Source organism: Pteropus medius, unplaced genomic scaffold, assembly GCF_902729225.1.
Source record: "Pteropus medius unplaced genomic scaffold, Ma_sr-lr_union100, whole genome shotgun sequence".
NCBI classification, from domain to species: domain Eukaryota; kingdom Metazoa; phylum Chordata; class Mammalia; order Chiroptera; family Pteropodidae; genus Pteropus; species Pteropus medius.
Genome location: NW_024350923.1, coordinates 5,751,897 through 5,772,013, shown reverse-complemented (window position 1 = coordinate 5,772,013; position 20,117 = coordinate 5,751,897). Strand labels below are relative to the sequence as shown.

Here is a 20,117-nt window from a genome sequence, read left to right as displayed (position 1 = left end):
TGGGAGTGACAGTGGGGTCAGATTAGATGAGCGGCTCTTAACCTTCTTGGAGTCACAGGTCCTAAGTTCCAGAAGAGCTATGCACTGTTTTCCCCAACAAAATGCTGTGTATACTTCCTATTAAGAGCTGCAATAGCTGCTGTTCTGGGGCCCCCAAGGTCATTGAAAGGACCTGAGCAGGGGGACCACCGCCGTCCCTCTCCCTCCTTGTTCTTCAACTTGCAGTTCTGTTGGCAGGTTCTCCGGGTCCCACGTGGGCCTACCCTCCGGCTCAAAGCTTCTGCCGCCCCCTTCTGGGTAAGGTGTCACATGGGCGCTCCCAGGAGGGCGGGCCGAGAGCTAAGGGGAAACCGCAGGGAAGCCCACCTCTCTCAGTCTCCGGGTTCAAGATAGCCCATGGCGCAAGAGAAAGATGGGCCCCCACAATTGCTCATCTCTGTCCCATTCGCTGCGCGAACAGAGAAGCCAAGGCCGACAGGGACAGGGACTCACCCAAGGTCACCCAGGGAGCCCCGGCCTGGGGGACCGGTTTCCCGCACCGCGCCCAGATGCCGGGAGCCTTACTCCCCAGGGCTCCGGGGCAGTGGGGGCGGGGAGTTGGCCCTGCCCGGGAACCGGGCTGCGGCGCGGGCCCGGCGGGGTGGGGCTGCCGTTTGCAGCGTGCGGCAGGGGAGCAGGGGTCCGGTCCGCTCACCGCCGGCCGCGCCCGGCCCCTCCGCCGAGCAGCTGCCGCAGCCCGAGGAAATCTCGGCGCCGCGCTGAGGACCCAGCAGGGGTGGGGGGTAAGGACAGCAGTGGCCGCGCGGAGGAGGGCGCGGAGGAGGAGCCCAGGGACGGGCGCCGCCGGGCTGGGGGCTGCGGGAGGCCGCGGTGCCGCGCCCCAACGCCCGGGAATGCCCTCCCGGGCCGCCGCGTCGGGTGGAGCCGCTTGGCCCTGCAACTCGAGCTGCTGCCCCTGGTTAAAAATACCCCCTGCCCTGCCCCTCCCCCGCGGTGCCCTTCTGTCGGGGCCCCAGTGACAGGCGCTGGCCCCTCCCCAGGGACAACCCTGCCTTTTGCTAATTTGTCCTCACGCGGAATTGGCCGCGGGCCTGAGGAGGGAGGGGCGGGGAGACACCGTGAGTAAGAGAGATAGTCAGAGAAGGTGCCCGAGAGATAAAGGAGAGACGAGAGGAAGCGGGGTAGGAGCCGGAGGAAGAGAAGAAGGAGGGAGGCAGGAGGGCGGAGGGGCCGCAGGAGGAGGGCGGGGAGGAGCGCTCTTCCTGGTTGGGCCCTGCCCTGAGCTGCCACCCGGGAAGCCAGCCTCAGGGACCGCAGCGATCCCCTAAACACTCCTCCAGGTAAGGAGCTGGGTGTCGGGGTCGACATTTCCGATCCCGGCCATTGCTCCCGGGCTGAGGGTCTTCCCCTGCCCCGGGCCCTCCGAGCGCGGGGAGACAGGGGCGGATTCTTGGGAAGTCCTACTGCCCCGGCGCCCGCCCCAGCCTGAGCTCACCAGATCTCCAAAGGCTGGGCTGGGGGAAGGCCAGAGGGGAAGGGACAGAGGCCTAGCGCCCTGATCACCCGGTCTGTCTCAGGGGCCTGGGGGAGGGGACCCCGACTGCCTGGCGTTCTCAGCCCCAAAGCAGGGAGCAGTGAGTAGGAGCTTGGCTAGTTTGGGGAAGGGGTTATAGGTAGGCAAACAGGGTCAAAGAGGCCCTTCTGGAAGTCTCCCACCTTCCCATGCCCTGTGTTATCTTGGGCTCCGCCCTGCTCCACCTAGCTGACTGGCTGGCCCACCACAGGACTGCAGGCCCAGGACAATGGCATCTGGGAAAGAAGAGGTGGTAGCATTGTGCTGGGGGTAGGGGCTGGGGAGATGGTGGCCAGCACAAGCGGAGGGGCTGGGAAGCCCCTCGCCTGGGAGCAGAGGGAGGTGGCAGAGTCCTGTGAGGGGAGCAGAGAGGTAGGGAAGGGTGGGTAGGGGCAGGCAGGAGGCCCAGTTCTAGTCCTGGGATGGCATGGGTTCTGAATAGGCCCATCTGTCCTGCAGGATGGCTGAGGAGTTTATCACCCCTGTGTACTGCACCGGGGTGTCTGCACAAGTGCAGAAGCAGCGGGCCAAGGAGCTGGGCCTGGGCCGCCATGAAAACGCTATCAAGTACCTGGGCCAGGATTACGAACAGCTGCGGGCTCAGTGTCTGCAGAGTGGGACCCTCTTCCGGGATGATGCCTTCCCCCCAGTGCCCCAGAGCCTGGGCTACAAGGACCTGGGCCCCAACTCCTCCAAAATCTATGGCATCAAGTGGAAGCGTCCCACGGTGAGACGCTACCCTGGGTAGGATTCAGTTTACCCCTATCCTGGGTGAGGAATGGCACAGGACTCCAGGTCCCTAGTGGGGAGTGAGGTCTGGAGTGGGTGGGTTCCAGTTTCTGGGAGAGGCTGGCCCAGAGACAAGACTCTGGGTCTCTTGCAGGAGCTGCTCTCCAACCCCCAGTTCATCGTGGATGGAGCCACCCGCACAGACATCTGCCAGGGAGCACTGGGTAGGCCCTGGGGAGTTCTGGATGTTTTTTCCATAGGAGTGCCCCCCTGCCCGTTCCTTCTGGCTGTGCCCCAACCCCTCCCTCCTGCAAGCCCAGGCAGGCTCTGGCTATCAGTTCTGGGGCTGGTTTGCCCAGATTCCTGGGCCTTTTCTGTAAGTTGAGGGGTACGCTGCCCAGGGAACCCCGGGTTCTCCCCAGTTTGGACACACAGGTGCACCACGGGAGCAGATTAGAGCAGGCCTGATGTAGGTCTCACATCCCAGGGGACTGCTGGCTCCTGGCTGCCATCGCCTCTCTTACCCTCAATGACACCCTCCTGCACCGAGTGGTTCCGCATGGCCAAAGCTTCCAGGATGGCTACGCTGGCATCTTCCATTTCCAGGTGAGGATCAGGGGCGTGAGGAGAGAGGGCAGCGGGCACTAGAGGAGGTGAGGACTGATGACCATCACAGCCTGAAGTTAGGGTGGCTCAGGGCCAAACCCTGCAGGGACCAACCCTCCCTCTAGAAAGTATTTGACCTCTCGATGCCATCTCGGATCTGTCATGTATGAAACAGTCGGACAGGTATTTCGGTTGGCAGTTGTCCTGGGTAGTCGAGCGTTTGAGGGAGAAAGTGCTTGAAGAATAGAAAGATCTCTGTGTTGTATCCCGTGGGACAAATCCTTTTTCCTCCCCAGGGTCTCAGTTTCCCCATTTGAAAAAAACGAGTCTTCTGCAGGGGAGTAGAGTAGAGACCGCACACGTAGCCGTCTCTACCCACGGCCTTGTCTCCTGGCCGCCCCCAACTCCTCCTGGCAACCTCTATCCTCTGACAGAGCCCTGCAGAAAAGAACGACTCCGGATTAAGTCTATTTAAACCAGCTTTTTTCCGGATGTTGTTTACACACAGGGCCCATTTTTCAAATCACGTTAGTGAATTTTTAATGAGATGGTGTTGGGAGACACACCCCCTCGGTGGCCCTAGCTCTGTTCTGGGGATTCCTGGGTGTCTTTCTCCTTCTACCTAGTCAGGGGACACCCTTACCCTGCTCCATCCTCACCCACCTGGTAACAGGACCCCACAGTTAGATCGCATTTGGCCTAGTGCCGCACCTGCCCACGCTGTCTGCAGAGGGCGTGGCCTCACTGCCCTTTCCCCCCACCCCGTTCCCTCACTCCTCCAATCTGCTTCCCCCCGGACCTCTGATTGGCCAGCTCAACGCAACACTGCTCCTTGGGCCCATCTCTTCATGCCCCCAGCACTAGGTAAGCTTCAAAAGGCTACCTGACTCCTCCCCACCTCTTGGGAAACCTGGCTCTCTGGCATCTCTGAAGCAAACCCCTTGATTGAAAGAACCCCACCCATCTTGTGGTTGAAGGATATGGATTTCACGTTTTAGGCCCACACCCACTTTACATACCATATCCCTGGACCCACTCCTACTAAACTGCCACTGCCCATACAGCGCACATACACACACACACACACACACACACACACACAGGCCTAGAATGGGGAGGGTAGAGGTCGGGAGCTTGGCTTAAAGGGGGCTAGTTCTGGGAGAGCCCGGACTCCCGAGCTTTCCAACTTCTCAAGATGCCTGAGGAGGCACCTTGGTCTGTTTCAAAAACACGGCCAGTGCTACCCAAAAAGTTTTACCTTCGTGATCACGTTAGTTTTCTCGCGGTAGTTTTCTCCGTGTGGAAAGTACTGCTGTTCCCTTTTACGAGTAGGGAAACTGAGGCTTGGAGGGGATCACTTGCTTGATGTCCTGTACTTGGGATACATGATCTAGGATCAAGATCTAGTAAGTGGCAGAGCTGAGGCTTGAGCTCAGGCCGGGGAGATCTCAATGCAGGCAGTCACTGTGCTCCCGCCCCCGCACAGCTGTGGCAGTTTGGGGAGTGGGTGGACGTCGTCGTGGATGACCTGCTGCCCATCAAGGACGGGAAGCTGGTGTTCGTGCACTCTGCCCAAGGCAATGAGTTCTGGAGCGCCCTGCTCGAGAAGGCCTATGCCAAGTGAGTAGGGGCCCGGGGACAGCCGCAGGCCGCTCTGGGGTTCCGGGTCCTAAGTGGTCCGGGGGCACTGACCTGGGACCACCCACAGGGTAAATGGCAGCTACGAGGCCCTATCAGGTGGCAGCACCTCGGAGGGCTTTGAGGACTTCACAGGCGGTGTCACCGAGTGGTATGAGCTGCGCAAGGCGCCCAGCGACCTCTACCAAATCATCCTCAAGGCGCTGGAGCGGGGCTCCCTGCTGGGCTGCTCCATTGACGTGAGTGCTCTGAGCCTGTCCCTCGAGCCCTGACCCTCATCCTCCAGCCAGTGACCTGTCTCGTCTTTCAGCGGTTCCCTCTCCCAACCTAGCCCAGCCTCACTGTTAACCCAGGCGTTACTCCAGACCCCGTCCTTCACCCCACACCGTCTGGAGCCTCACCCGGCTTCATCCATCGCTTCAGTCCCGTCGTCCTCCACCTCCGTGCCTGGCATCGTTCCTGTCCGCCAGACCTCAGCTTATTTTCCTGACCTTCCGCTCCTCGTTCCTGTCCTCTAACGCCATGCCCATTGCTGTCCGGTTCACTGGCTTAGATCTCAGCTCTTCCCTAGTCCTAGCTCCTGTCAACCTAGCCTCAGTCCTGCGCTCACTGAATTCACTCTCTTCTGTTCCCATGACTCATCCTCAGACCTCGTCCTTGGTAACGGGCTCTGCCCCCACCGTCACTGCATCCTCTGATCTAACCCCATGTGTTTGCACAGGGTCTGGCCAGCTCTGGCCAAAAGCGGTATCAGTGGGTACGCCCAGGTGCCCCCTACTAGTGGTAGCATTGGTGGAGGCACCTGGGTGGAGGCCCCTGTGCCCAGCCTGTGAGCATCTGCAGGGCATCTGACCCGGTACCTAGGGGCAGCATGTATGTGTCGAGATACTGAGTTGAAAGAGATCAGGGGCTCTGCCTGCCACTGCCGGTAGCTGCTGTATGTGCAAGGGTGGATGTCCAAGACCTCAGGGCTCATCTCTGGCCTGGGGGTGGGGGACACTGACCAGGTCTCTGGAACCTCACCTCTGACCACTGTACATGTGTCTTTGTGCAGATCTCCAGTGTTCTAGACATGGAAGCCGTCACCTTCAAGAAGCTGGTGAAGGGCCACGCTTATTCTGTGACTGGGGCCAAGCAGGTACTGCCGGGGCCTCCTTGCTCCTGCTCTTTCCTGCCCCTCTGGCCTGTGACCAGGCTGTGGGAGGAGCTGGCTCTCCTGTAGTAGCATTTTATCTGTCTCCTGGGGACTTTCGTCCTGATATGTTTATCTTGTCCTGCCCTTTCTTGCTGTGGTTTGTGTACATAGCTGCCTCCCTCATGGTAAATCCCTGGCATTTCCACTTCCGGTGTGTGGTATGCTGGGCTCTTGATGGGGCTGGGCAAGACCGAAGTGGGGTCAAGGGGTGTTGACGTGCATGCTGGAGGCAGGTGCTGATGGGAGTTCTGGGAACAGGTGAACTACCAGGGCCAGATGGTGAGCCTGATCCGGATGCGGAACCCGTGGGGCGAGGTGGAGTGGACAGGAGCCTGGAGTGACCGGTGAGGGGCAGTGGGCGCTGGCCAGGAAGGCTTGGGGAGGCTGATCAGTGTCACTGGCATTTCTGCTCCAAGGTCTGCCAGCGTGGGGTGGGCTCAGGATTGACCAGAGGGGCCTATCTTCATGTTCCTGGGTCTGGGGACTGCCCCGACCAAGCGCAGGCCACGCTGGCCCCTGAGCCCAGCCTGTGCGCATGCTCAGGATGTCTGACCTGGCTCTGACAAGGCAATCCCTGGAACTGGGATCTACAGTCTTGACCTTGAGGAAGCCTCCTGACCTGGGCTATGGGAGGACAGGCCCCCAGGGACAGAGGCTGGGCCGGTCGGTGCCCAGCAGCCCCTGGCAGCACCCATCTCCCCACAGCTCCTCGGAGTGGAACAATGTGGACCCTTATGAACGCGAGCAGCTCCGGATCAAGATGGAGGACGGGGAGTTCTGGTGAGCTGCCCCCTCCTCAGTCTGGCTCCTCTCGGGGCCTCGTACCTCCCAAACCCCACAGATCCACCCCTTGCCACGTCCCTGTGTGTCGTGGCTGAGGACCGTGGCCCGCTTCTGCTCCTCGACCCCCAGGATGTCATTCCGAGACTTCATGCGCGAGTTCACCCGCCTGGAGATCTGCAACCTGACGCCCGACGCCCTCAAGAGCCGGACTTTCCGCAAATGGAACACCACCCTCTACGATGGCACCTGGCGGCGGGGGAGCACCGCGGGGGGCTGCCGGAACTACCCAGGTGACCTGAGCAGGGCACGCAAGGCGTGCAGGGGTGGGGTCCAGGCCCCGCCGCCTCCTGGCTGGAGGGCCCCAGGCGCGGCGCGTCTTCTTGCTGAGCCTCAGTTCCTCACCCTAAGAGGGATAGTTGCGCTGACCTCTCGAATTTGCTTTGAGGGGTAAAATATCGAATGTCTGTAAATTCTAAAGATCCACGTTGGCCTCCCCATCCTAGGGCCTGAGCTTGGGGTACTAACAAGGAGAGAAGGCGTTGTTGCCATCCAGCCACTCGCTGTCACTCCTCAATCCGAGACCTTCCTTCCGACCCCGTCTTCCTCCCTGATGCTTCTGTGACCTTTGCCTGGGCTTCTAGATCCAGGTGGATGACTCGGTCCACGGCCTGGCCGCTCGGTTTCTTGCCATCCTCACCTGCAGCAAGCTTTTCCTGCACCTTAGTTCAGCCACCACCCCTAGCGCAGGCTGGAGCGGGTCCCGGCGGGCGCGCGGACCTGCCTTCGACCCTTGCAGCCCTTACTCTGCGTGCTCCGCCGCGGCCAACTGTCTCATCTGTCGAACCCGCCACTTCTGCATCGTCCTTCATCCCCTATCTCGTCCCCTCCTAACCAGGTTCCAGTCATCTTTTAAATCTCGCCCCTGTAGACACTCTTAGCTTCCTGGTTCCTGTCTCCCTCTGCTCCCCTCACCTGGCTCCCCATGATCCTAGCCAAACCCTTTTCCCTGGCCTCAGACCCACTGAATGCGGCCAGAGAGACAGCACACGACTGCGGCAGGATTTTCCCCGGAAATTCACAGCCACAAACCTTAAACGAGCACTTCGCTCGGGCTGCCGGCGATTCCACCACCAGTTAGCAATGTCCCCACTCTCTCCTCAAACCTCCCTCCACTGTGACCTCATCGTGCGGGTCACGCTTTTATATTCTCACCTTCGAATCCCCCAGCCTGGCTGGACCTGAGCCATCTTTACTGCTTTCCCTCTTGTGACAGGGGCGGGACTGTCCCTGCTCATGGCCCTCGCCTCTGAAAGCCTTGCTGCTGCATCCATCGCCTCTCACGCCTGTGTCATTAGACGGAATCGCCTGTCTTAAGACAAAGCGACTCTCTCTTGTCCCACATCCCCACCCATTTCTCTGCTTCCCTTCAAAGCAGAATTTCTCAGGAATTGCTACCCCTCCCGCCCCCCCACCCCCAGTTTCCTTTCTCACTTCCAGTTCGATGTTTAACCCATTCCGGTCTGGCTGCCATCCTCGCCACTCTGCTGCAGCTGCTCTTTGGAGGGTCGCTCACAGCTGAGACTTTGCCACATCCACCACTGCTCTGCCCTCAGGTCCTGCGTCCTCCAGCGAGTCTCCGCGTGACTCACAGCCCTCTACTTGGAAACATGCTTCTCCCTCATAGGGACCCAATTTCAGCTTTTCCCAGATAGATAACCACTGTTTCCTGCATCACTTATTGAGAAATCTGTCTTTTCCTCACCGCCCTGTAGTGCCAGCTCCATTGTGGAGTTCCCACGTGTGTGGGGGTGTCTGTTTTGGGGCTCGTCATTCCATCCCTTGATCTGTCCTTCTGCCAATAGCACGTTGATTGAATTGGTACAGATTTATAAGAAGTCCGGCTACTGGACAGAGCGCATTTTTTTTTTTCTATTCTTACATTTTGTTTTTCCATATAAATTTTAGACTCAGCGTACCAAGTCCTACAAAAAACCATTTTGAGAATTGAATTCGGAATGGCATCGAATCCATAGATCAATTTGGGGAGAACTGACATCTTTACAGTTTTGAGTCTTCTTGTTAAAGAATGTGGTGCAGTAATCCCCCTTTACCTGCCGTGGTTTCAGTTCCCCATAGTCTGAACGTATTAAATGGAAAATTCCAGAAATAAAGAATTCACAAGTTTTAAATTGGACACCAGTCTGAGTAGCTTTCCCTCCTGTGACAGGGGCAGAACTGTCCCTGCCCAGGATATGAAAGCTGTCAGGCCTACTCTTTGTGTGAAGATTAATGATGAAATAACTCTCAGGCAGTCCCGCTCAGTCCTGCCCAGGATGTGAATCATCCCTTTGATCAGTGTATCCACACTGTATACGCTACCTACCCGTTCGTCATTTAGTAGCCATCTGGGTGGTCATAGCCACTGCTGCAGTGTCCTACATAGTGCTTGTGTTCAGGTAACTCTTATAGTAGCCTCAGGCTACGTCGTGATGTCTTGGGCTACGATGCCTCGGGCTACGTCACGATGCCTCGGGCTACGTCACGATGCCTAGTCACGATGCCTAAGTCATTCACCTCACTTCCTCTCCTCACCTAGGCATTGTGCCCTCATCTCGCTTTATCACAAGGAGAAGCGTGAGTAAAGAATCATAAGATATTTTGAGAGAGACCACATTCATCAAAACTTACTAAGTTATAATTGTTCTATTTTCTTATTACTTCTTGTTGTTAATCTTTTACAAATTAAACTTTATTATAGACATGTATGTATATAGTATATATAGGGTTTGATACTATCCTGGGTTTCAGGCATTTCTTGGAGTCCTGGAATGTATCTCTTACAGATAAGGGGGGGACTACTGTATATCTTTTTTATTTTTGCCGCCTTTGATGTCTTGCGATTCAATTTTATAAATTTTATCATAAAGATCTTATGCATCTTTTGAGATTTATTCCCAGATACTCTGTCATCTTGTTGCTATTGTAAATAGTATCCCTTTTAAAATTACATCTCTCAAGGAAGAGTTGCTGATACAGTAACATGCAGTTGACTTCTTAAATTTATTTTGTATTTGGCAGACTTGTTAAACTGCACTTAATTTTAAGGATTTATCTATAGATTGTCTTTGGTTTTCTAATTGACAATATAGCATCCGCAAATAATGAGATATTTGTTTCTTCTTTTCCAATTCTTATAATATTTGTTATGTTTTCTCGTTCAATATGCTGGCCAAGACTATAGACTATATTGAATAGGAGCGGGGGTCCTAACCCTCTCTTAAAGGAAAAGTTACCTACTGTGGAGTTTTTGTGGGGGTTTTGTTTTTGTTTTTATAGACATCTTTTATCAGATTAAAGGAGTTTAATCTTATTAAATACTTTTACATATATTTGTTATTACAATATGCTTTTTCCTTTTATCTGTCAACACAGTAAATAGCATTTACTGCTTTTAAAATATTAAGTCAACCTTACTTTCCTGAGATAAAAACATGTTCATGACATAACCTTTTTGTACAATAGCTTTACATCCACATTCAAGAGTGGGATTTACTTGTAATTTTCCTTTCTTATAGTGACTTTGTGTAGTGTTGGTATTGGTGCCAAATTTATATTTGGCTTATAAAATGAATTGGAAAGTGTTATCTCTTTTTCTGTTTTCTGGAAGAGTTTGCATGAGATGGGGATGATTTGTTGCTTGACTATTTGGTGGAACTGGCCTGTAAAGCTGTCAGGCCTACTCTTTGTGTGAAGATTAACTTTTGATATAGAGAAATTTTAATGGTGACAGGATTATATAGGTTTTCTATTTACTTTTGAGCCTATTTTGATGCATCAGATTTTTTAGGAGCCTGTCCTTTGCATCTGTTTTCAAAGTCATTAGCATAAAGTTATCCTTAATATATTCTGCTACCTCATCTGTGATGATATCCTCTCTTTCCTTCAGTGTTGCTTATTTACACCGCCTCTTTTGTCCTTGTTAACCCTGCCCGAGGTCTGTCAATATTCATCTTCAAAAAGGAATGACTTTTGACTTTGTTGACTGTTTGCTTTTTTCTGTATTATTAATCTTTACTTTTCTGTTTATTATCTCATTCCTCTGCTCTCTTTGGATTTCTTTTTAGACTTTATTTTGACTTCTTAAATTAGATGCTTATTTTAGTAATTTGGGCTATTTTTTTCTTTTAATCAATTAATGAAACTTTTTATGGTGACATTGGTTATTGAAATCCAATAGGTTTCAGCTGTACACTTTAACAATAAGGCATATATATATTTACACTGTGTGTTCACCTCCCATAGTTAGATTTCTATCTGTCACCACATATTTGATCCCCTTTACCCTGACTTCCTCCCCCTTACCCTCTGGTAACCACTAGTCTATTGTCCATGTCCATGAGTCTGTTTGTTTGTCCTGTTCATTTGCTGCTTTTAGGTTTATATCCCACATATAGGTGATACCATGTGATTTTTCAGCTTTTTCTGTCTGGCTTATTTCGCTTAGCATTATTTTTTTTCTATATAAGCACCTAAAGCAATAAATTTCCCCTCCGAGCGTATCTTTGTGTTACACAATTTTGATGCATAATGTTTTTAAGAATTGTGATAATTCACATACCATAAAATTCACACTTCTAATGTGTATCATTCCGTGGATTTGAGTATATTCTCAGTGTTGCGAAATCATCACCTTTATCTCTCACTCCAGAACAGTTTCTCTGCCCCCAGAGGAAACCTTGCGCCCATTAGTAATCACTCCCCATTCCTCCGCAGCCCCCGGCAACCACTAATCTTACTTTTTGTCTCTATAGAGTTGCCTATTCTGAATATTTTATATAAATGGAACCTAATAATATGTGGCCTTTTGCTTCTTTTCCCTAGCATAATGTTTTCAAAGTTCATGTCGTAACATATGTCGGCACTTCATTTCATTTTTATGGCTGAATAATATTCCATGACATGGATAGACCACATTTTGCTTATTCTTTCAACCATTGATGAACATTTGGATTATTTCCAGTTCTTGGATAGTATGAGAAGTATATGCTGTGAACATTCATGTATGAGTGCTTGTGTGAGCATATGTTCTCTTGGGTGTATAAGTAGGAGGGGAATCGGGTTGTATGGGAAGTCCATGGTTAGCTTTGTGAGGAGCTGCGAACTGTTTTCTAAAGTGGCAGCACCATTCTTCATTCCCACTAGCAATGTACGAAGGTTCCAGTTACTCTACATCCTCAACACCTGCTATCGTCCATCTTTTTTATTATAGCCATCACAGTGGGTGTAAAGTGGTATCTCACTGAAGTTTTGATTTGCATTTTCCTAATGACTAATGGTGTTGAGTACCTTTTTATATATTTATTGGCCATTTGTTATAGTTTTTGGAGTTTCTATTCGAGTAGTTTATCATGAATGTGTGTTGGATTTGTCAGATGCTTTTTCTGTATCCATTAAGATGATCATGTGTTTTTTTTTTTCTCTTAGTTCTATTAATATGTATTACATTGATTTTCTTATGTTGAGCTATCTTTGCATTCTTGGGATTAAACCCTATGTCGCGATATGTGAGCCTTCTAACATATTGTTGGATTTGGTTTGATGGTATTTTGTTGAGGATTCTATATCACTATTTGTGTGTGATATTGTTCTGTAATTTTATTTTCTTTTGATATATTTATCTGGCTTTGGTAGCAAGCAAATCTATAGATTTGCTTGTTCTGGACAATATAAATGAAATCATACAATATGTGGTTCTTTGTGATTGGCTTCTTTCACTCAGCGTAATGTCATCAAGGTTCATCCGTGATACAGCACGTGTCGGTACTCCGATTCCTTTTCATTGCCAAATAACATTCCATTGTTTAGTTATAGCACGTTTTGTTTATCCATTCATCAGTTGAGTTGTTTCTACCGTTTGGCTATTATAAATAATGCTGCTGTGAACATTCACATACAAGTTTTTGTGTGGACGTATATTTTCATTTACCTTAGATATATGCCTATACATACCTAGATATTTACCTTAGATATATATTTGCAAGGTCTCATGATAATTCTCTGTTTAAACATTTGAGGAACTGCCAGACTATTTTCCAAAGTGGCTGCACCATTTTACATTCCCATCGGCTGTGCGTGAGGTCCTGATTTCTCCACGTCCTCGCTCACACTTGTTATTTTCTGTCTTTTGGGTTAATGTCAATTTTGCGTGTGGGCAGGGGGGATGCTGTGGCTTATTGGTGACTTTAAAAAGAAATTTTGCATATTCTAGCCAGCACTTGGTTGTTTTAATCAAGGGGGTTGTTCAGGCAACCTCCAGAAATGCAAATCTGATCACCCTCTGCAGCTCTGTGGCCTGCTATCAGACCCTGCTTCTCTCTTCGAGGTCATTGTCCACACAGCAGCTCCAGCTGCCTTGTAAAATCCTAGGCCGATCATGCCCTTCCTGGGGCAAGCCTGTCAGGAGGTCCTTTGGCTCTTCGATTCAGTCCACACTCTTCACTACTGCCCGGGCTGCGGCCAACCTCTGGCACCTCCCTGGATCTCCCGTACTCACTGGAGCCAGGAGCTTCATTAGACACTGGTTGTGTGGGACTCTTGTTCTCCCTCTGCCTGGCTCCTGCCTCCTCCTGGTGTCTTCCCAGGGCTTCCCCTTCACGTCTCAGCTCAACCGCCCCCTGCTCCAAGATGCCCTCCCTGGCCTACTCCAGCCTGCTTTTGCTTTGTAATTGTTCTCTTAACTAACCTGTGTCGCTCATACTTTACCTCCCCTGTCTGGAATGGGAGCTCTTGGGAGCAGTGTGTCCCCACTGCACTCACATGGCACTCCGTGGGCACTTAGTAATATTTGTTAAGTGAATGAATGGGCAGAAAGACACATGGGGGAGGGGAAGGATTGGGGGGACCGCTCTGCTCCGTCCCTCTGATCCTCACCTCGCCTCCTCCTGCAGCCACTTTCTGGGTGAACCCTCAGTTCAAGATCAGGCTGGAGGAGACGGATGACGCAGACGATGACTACGGGGGCCGCGAGTCGGGCTGCAGCTTCGTGCTCGCCCTCATGCAGAAGCACCGCCGCCGCGAGCGCCGCTTTGGCCGCGACATGGAGACCATCGGCTTCGCGGTCTACGAGGTGAGCTGAGCTCAGAACCCGGGTCCCCGCCCACTGCACGTGAGCTCCGCGAGGGGGCGCCAGAGGACACCGCTGCCGCCGCCGGCCCGTCCTAAGCCACTGGCCAAAACAGGCCCTGAGGCAGGAGACAAAGCCAGGGAGGCACCTACCTAGGCCCTCTGCCAGGCTTGGGGCAGGCAGGGGCCTGAAATTCATCCCATGAGGCAGGTGGAGGGAGAGGAAGATATTTGGCTAGGAGAGGGGAAGATTCTGGGATTCGTCCCAATTCTTAGAGGCCAGAAAGCTGCTCTTGGGTAGAGGGAGCTGAGTTAGCTGACACCTGGAAGGCAGCTTCCGAGGGCCAGACTTTGGCTCGGCTTCAGAAAGAAGTGGGCAGGTGGGCTGCCCCGGAGGAGCAGTAAGCTCGCCGTCTTGTAAGCAAGGGCCGACGTGGAGGCGTATGATGAGGAAAGCCCGGCTTTATGCTCTGGCTCAGAGCTGAGGCCCAGGGCATTCCAGGGTCAAAGAGAACCCTGCCTGCCACCCCCCTCCTGTGGTCCTGGGGTCCCTCTCTGCTATGACAATAGGTCCGGGTCACCACTGGCCCCAAGCCCAAGGCCATTCCCGTCTTACATTCTCAGGGCCACGTGCCACCCGGGCCAAGCACACCTCTCTAACTCTCCGTCTCTCTCGCAGGTCCCTCCGGAGGTAGGTGTGGCACCTGACTAACCTGGATTTACACGCCCCTGAACACACATGGCCTGATGGTGGCCAGAGGGGAGCAGGTCGGCGGCAAGCCCACACATAGGAAACTAAGAAGGCGCCTCGTTTTACTGCTCACTACGGGTCCCCCCACGTCCTGCTCACTGTCCAGTGGGCAGAGCAAACTGCTGTCCTGGGCGTCAGAGCAGGTGACGAGTGCCGCCTGCGAGTGCTGGCTGAGGCCCCCTGGGGCATTGGTTACACGCAGGGGGTAGACAGGCTGAGCGTTCCGCACCCTCAAGCAAGTCGCTGAAACTTTAAGCCTTGGTGTTAGCGTCTGTGAAATGAGCACAAGAGCACCACCTCACAAGGCTGTCCCTGAGCATTGAACGAGGTGCCACGTGTAAGGTGCTCTGCGGTGTGGTGGAAGCTCCAAGTAGTAATGAGGAAAATGTGATTTCATGGTATTATAGCATCGACATTCACCTCCGCCTTGTGCAATAGGCAGTGTTATTGACTCCATTTTACAGGTGAGCAAACTGAGGCGAAATGACTTGTCGGGGTCACACAGACTGTGGGTGACTGAGCCGTGACGTGGCTCTCCAGCCCCTTGGCCAGGACTCGGAGCCTGGAGTCTGGGCTGGGTCCTGGGGCAGCAGCAGACCCTGCTCCCTCTTTCCCACCCACAGCTGGCGGGCCAGCCGGCCGTGCACCTGAAGCGGGACTTCTTCCTGGCCAACGCATCCCGTGCCCGATCGGAGCAGTTCATCAACCTGCGGGAGGTCAGCACCCGCTTCCGCCTGCCGCCCGGGGAGTACGTGGTGGTGCCCTCCACCTTCGAGCCCAACAAGGAGGGCGACTTCGTGCTGCGCTTCTTCTCAGAGAAGAGCGCCGGGACCGAGTGAGTCGAGGGTCCACTCCCCACCCCTCCCCTACAGGCCCCCCTGCTCCCCCGCTGACTGGCCCCTCTTCCTCCCCACCCTCTGCAGGGAGCTGGACGACCAGGTGCAGGCCAATCTTCCTGATGAGGTGCGTGCCCCGCCCCCAGCAGGCCGTCCTCTCCCTCACCCTGGGTGCGTGATGGGGACCTGAGGTCCTGTTCCCTGGGCTCCGGCTGGCAGGGCACAGCCCCTCCTGGCAGGAGCCGTGGAATGATACTAAGTCCTCATTCACCCAGCACTTTACACTGTGCAGAGGACTTCGTAATAATAACAGCGAGAGGTCCCCGGGTCTGTGCTGAGCTCTTTCCCTGGGTTACTCCATTTCCTCCAGAGCAACCCTGTCAGGCTGCCGTCACTATCTTTCTGAGTGGGAAACTCAAGTTTAGAGAGGTTAAGGAACTCGCCTGGGGTAGTGTGGCGGGGAGCCAGAGCTCACCCCTCAACTGAGCTGAACTGCGTCCTCCTTAAGCACAGGAGTCCTGGGCTGGGGGGTCGAGTAGGGACTAGACTCCCATTTACAGGTGAGAAAAGTGAGGCTCAGGGAGGCGAAGTGACACGTAGCTAATGAGTGGTCCCAGAGCAGCTTCCAGCTGCTGCCCGTGCAAGGGCCGGACCGGGGTGCCCCTGACTGCTCCCCCCTTCCCTATCCAGCAAGTGCTCTCGGAAGAGGAGATTGATGAGAACTTCAAGGCCCTCTTCAGACAACTGGCAGGGGAGGTAGGTCGGGATGTGGCAGAGGGGGCCTCTGGGGCACTGAGGGGCGGCCTTTCCCGAGGGCGGGTGCCATCCTCCCTTCTTCCCCAGGACCTGGAGATCAGCGTCAAGGAGCTGCAGACCATCCTCAACAGGATCATCAGCAAACGTGAGCATCCCTGGCGGCTGCTCTCTGCCCCGCGCCCTGCCCCCGCTTCCTCCGGACTCCGGAATCTGGGCTTCTGCTCCTACATTGAGCCGAATCCAACCCTTTGCTCTTCGTGGATGGGGAAACCTCGCACTGCCTTCCCGAGCCCTGCTCACCCCATTTTCCTCCCATATTCCTCACACCCCATTCTCCGTGCCCCGTTGCTGACAGCACCTTTATGCCAACGTCCAGGACCCCTTCCTCCCAGGAGACGCACTGGGGCTCGCGTGCAGAGCTAAACTTCGCACCAAGGCGGCCACTAACCTTCCCTTTGCCCCCACCTCTGACCTCTGACCTCCATCCACACTGTTCTCACGGCCCAGAACCCCTCTGCTCTTCTTACCCCGTAACCTGCAGCAGACCCCATGCCTGCTGTGTTTCCTCCGATTTCTTTTACTTCTATGTCACCCTTGTTTCATTTTGTTCTGGTCTGGTCATGGTGTCGATGCGGCTGTTGGGCCACCAGGTCGATTGCTAAAATACCTTAAACCGTTATTTCTGATAAAGACCCTACTACGCACTTAACGCTACTAGGTTGTACACGCCAGGGGACAGGAATCATGCCTCTCTGGTCCCACTGCTGGGGCAGGCCCGGGAAGCCCACTGGGCCGAGGTGCTGGAACCGGTTTCTCTTGCAGACAAAGACCTGCGCACCAAGGGCTTCAGCCTGGAGTCCTGCCGCAGCATGGTGAACCTCATGGATGTATCCTGCCGTGATTTGTCCCAGGAACAGCTCAGAAAAAGGGACAAAGTTCTGTGGAGTGTGGACAGACCATCGTCGCATTGATTGGGAGGGGAGATCTGAAGCAGGGTGTGGCGAGAGGTGGAGCAGGGCCTGGGTCCTATAACGCAGTTCACACTCCTCACCGCCGCCCCAGCAGTGACCGTAAGGCTGGTGCTCTTTCCACACCCCTCCCAGTCCACCCCGATTCAGAAAACGGCGGCCTGGCCACGGGCGGCTCTGCGCGGGGTCTTGGCCCTTCTCCCCACTTGCTCACTCTTGCCCCATGCCTGGTTTAAGCCGTGGAGCTTTTTTCTTAACGGCTGCTTAGCGGGACGGCAATGGGAAGCTGGGCCTGGTGGAGTTCAACATCCTGTGGAACCGTATCAGGAATTATCTGGTAGGTGGCCCCTGTTGGCAGTGCCCTGCCCCCTCCTCAGCAGCCTCAGTGACAGCAGGGCCAGGCTGGGCTGCAAGCTGCATGGATTCGGCCCTCCACCCCGAGTCTGCCTCTCGGAGCCCACGTACCCCGGCAACTGACCCACATTTTGGGCCTGTTCTCTGCACCCTCAACAACCCTCCATCCTGGGGCGGACTGGAAGGGCAGCGTGTCCGGGTCTGGCCCTCACCTTCTGTTCCCCGTCCCAGTCCATCTTCCGGAAGTTCGACTTGGACAAGTCAGGCAGCATGAGCGCCTATGAGATGCGGATGGCCATCGAGTCTGCAGGTGAGGCTTGAGGGCTGGTGGCACCTGTGGGTGGAGCCTCAGGCAGAAGGCCCCACGCAGATTCCCTGATAACTGGCCCTTGTCCCTGGGGTGATGATGGCAGTGGTGGTGTGGAAACAGCCATCTTCTGCCTTTTCTCTATGGTTACTGGCTAAGTGTCCTCCTGCCAAAGAAGGACAGGGGTGTTTATTGTTCCCATGATACACAGAGAAAAGTTTGACTCAGGAAAAGTGACTGGCCTGAGACCACACAGCCGGGGAGGGATAGAGCACTCCACAGCCTCCCAGGAGTGAAGTGCTCACTCTCCCAGCCCCAGTCCCCCTCCCTGTCCCCTTGGGCTGGGCTGCACCTCCCTGACCTTCGTCCACTCCTCTGGGCCAGGCTTCAAGCTCAACAAGAAGCTGTACGAGCTCATTATCACGCGGTACTCGGAGCCCGACCTGGCTGTGGACTTTGACAACTTTGTATGCTGCCTAGTGCGGCTGGAGACCATGTTCCGTGAGTGTCCCCATTCAGCTTCCACCTCCAGATCTGTCCCAGACTCGTCCCCCATGAGCAGTGGGAACGAGGTGCTGTGCCCGCCATGGCGCGTGCCAGGGAGGTCTCGGGAGTTAGGGCCCAGACGGGCTGAGTGTTAAAAAAAACGGGAGGAAAAGAAGAAACTCAGGGGCGGGGGCCTCCCAGGCAGCAGGAAGAGCTGCTTCCAGCCGTGACAGGTGACAGAGCTTAGGGTGCTATGGGGAGGTAGCGGGGATGAAGCAGGAGGGGACCTGTGTGCATGTCCCATGGAATTCTCAGCCCCATGTCGTCATTTCTTGAACACACAGGGTTCTTCAAAACTCTGGACACAGATCTGGATGGAGTTGTGACCTTTGACCTGTTTAAGGTGGGAACCTCCCTTGGGGTGGGGGCAGGCACTCAGGGGCAGTGGAGAGTTCCTCCCTTGCTGGGACTAGAGCCTGTGGCCTCAGAGCCAGCCCTAAAGGCTGGGCCCTGAGTCCTGGGAGGATGGGGTGGGGTGCCTGAGTTCTGAGAAGGGAAGAGGAAGGGAGGGCCAGGCCCTTGGAGGCCTCTGCAGGAGCCAGCAGCCTGGTCTCCCAGGGGTAGACAAGGTAAGACAGTGTCCCCTCCAAGAGGGTCCCTCTCCCACCTGCCCTCAGAGGGACTAAGAGATGGTGGCTACTGAGCCAAGGGGTGGGAGGCTGGACTTGGGGTTTGCGCTGCCCCTGGCTGACCCCCTCTCCCCTCTCCTCTCCACCGGGCAGTGGTTGCAGCTGACCATGTTTGCATGAGGCGGGGCTCAGGCCCCCTGCTGTGTCCCTTTTCCTTCCTCATCCGCCAAACCATGCCAGGCCACACCAGCTGCAAGTGCCTTCCTCGGAGCGGGAGGTGGCCCCGTCCTCCCGGCCCCTCACCTCCCAGCCGCTACAGTTCATCTGCCTTGGGCAGAGCTGTGTGGCCCTTGCTGCTCTGCCACCCATGGGCTCAGATGACCTCCCCCGGCCTCTCCCACCGCCAAGCCAGGAAGGCAGCTTTCGCTCGTTCCTGCCTCAGGATGGGGCTTCAGCGGGAGCTGCCAGCCCCGGGCTCCCAGCATCCTGATGTGTCTTCTCCCCTCACTCCAGAGGCTGCCCACCTGGCCTCGCCTGCGGACTTCAAACCATAACCACTAAGCTCTGCAGTCTGTATTGTAACATGCAGAGCCCCCTCCCAGCTGGGGCCCCCTCCCCTGCTGGGAACGCCTGTCCCTTCCTGTGCAGAAGCCAATGCCCTTCTCTGCCCTGTGACCTGGCCCCTGGCCCCTGGCCCCGCCCTGCCTGCCGACCAGGAGCTGCCCGGCCTGGGGGATGGTCAGGCCTTTCCTCCCCACTCCCTCCTTTTTTATATTGGTGATTTTAAAGGGGACTCTTCAGAGACTGGGGTACCAGTTATGGGGGTGCACCTGGGTCTTTGGCGGGTAGTCTCATGTTTTCATGCAGAGGAACCCCAAATAATAAAGGAAATGGCCCCACATCTGTCTCCGGTGTGTGTTTCTGCCCAAACTTACCACCCAGGGGACAACAACATCCTTGGCCTGCAGTGACAGCTTGGGGCCTCACACCCAGCCCACCTGGCCCCCTCCACCGCCTTCTCCGCTGTCCTAGAGGTTCGCACTCTTGCAGGAGTACTGGGCATCTGGGAGTTGGGGACGATGGGCCCCTGGCCGGGCCATGCTGCTGAGGTCCCAGGTGGACCCGCTGGTCTGGCAGGCCCTTCTGCTCGCCTGGAGGCCTGGCTCCTGCCTTCCTGGCATGCTCCCGCCCGTGAGGCTCTGGCTGAGACCCAAACCCTTCCTTAGCACAATCCCGACCCCCCAGGAAGCTCCCCAGAGCACAGAGCTGCCTTCAGGTCCTCCTGGTGGAGTGGGGGCAAGGTTGCCCTTGTGGCCCAGACACCTGCGGCTTATGTAAGCTGCTCCAGCCTCCTCTGGGATCCTGGATTTTCTTACAAGAGATA

At 54.9% G+C, this 20,117-nt stretch overlaps 1 protein-coding gene across 6 annotated transcripts; it reads left to right on the top strand.

Moving 5' to 3' along the window:
* The first annotated feature begins 280 nt into the window (after nucleotides 1-280).
* Nucleotides 281-19,632, top strand: CAPN1 (calpain 1). Of its 6 annotated transcripts, none has more exons than XM_039840970.1 (22): nucleotides 281-297; nucleotides 2,033-2,300; nucleotides 2,457-2,526; nucleotides 2,790-2,908; nucleotides 4,395-4,528; nucleotides 4,617-4,785; nucleotides 5,601-5,684; nucleotides 6,000-6,085; nucleotides 6,447-6,521; nucleotides 6,654-6,814; nucleotides 13,472-13,650; nucleotides 14,326-14,337; nucleotides 15,021-15,232; nucleotides 15,321-15,360; nucleotides 15,924-15,989; nucleotides 16,077-16,134; nucleotides 16,812-16,876; nucleotides 17,226-17,294; nucleotides 17,543-17,621; nucleotides 18,003-18,119; nucleotides 18,449-18,507; nucleotides 18,887-19,632. In XM_039840970.1, exons 2-22 carry the CDS (start codon nucleotides 2,034-2,036, stop codon nucleotides 18,911-18,913), a joined length of 2,148 nt encoding a protein of 715 aa, XP_039696904.1. In that variant the 5' UTR covers nucleotides 281-297; nucleotide 2,033; the 3' UTR covers nucleotides 18,914-19,632. The 6 variants fall into 6 exon arrangements, with proteins under 6 accessions (XP_039696904.1, XP_039696900.1, XP_039696902.1 ...); XM_039840966.1 differs by lacking the exon at nucleotides 281-297 and adding an exon at nucleotides 481-497; XM_039840968.1 differs by lacking the exon at nucleotides 281-297 and adding an exon at nucleotides 762-782.
* Nucleotides 19,633-20,117: the final 485 nt, after the last annotated feature.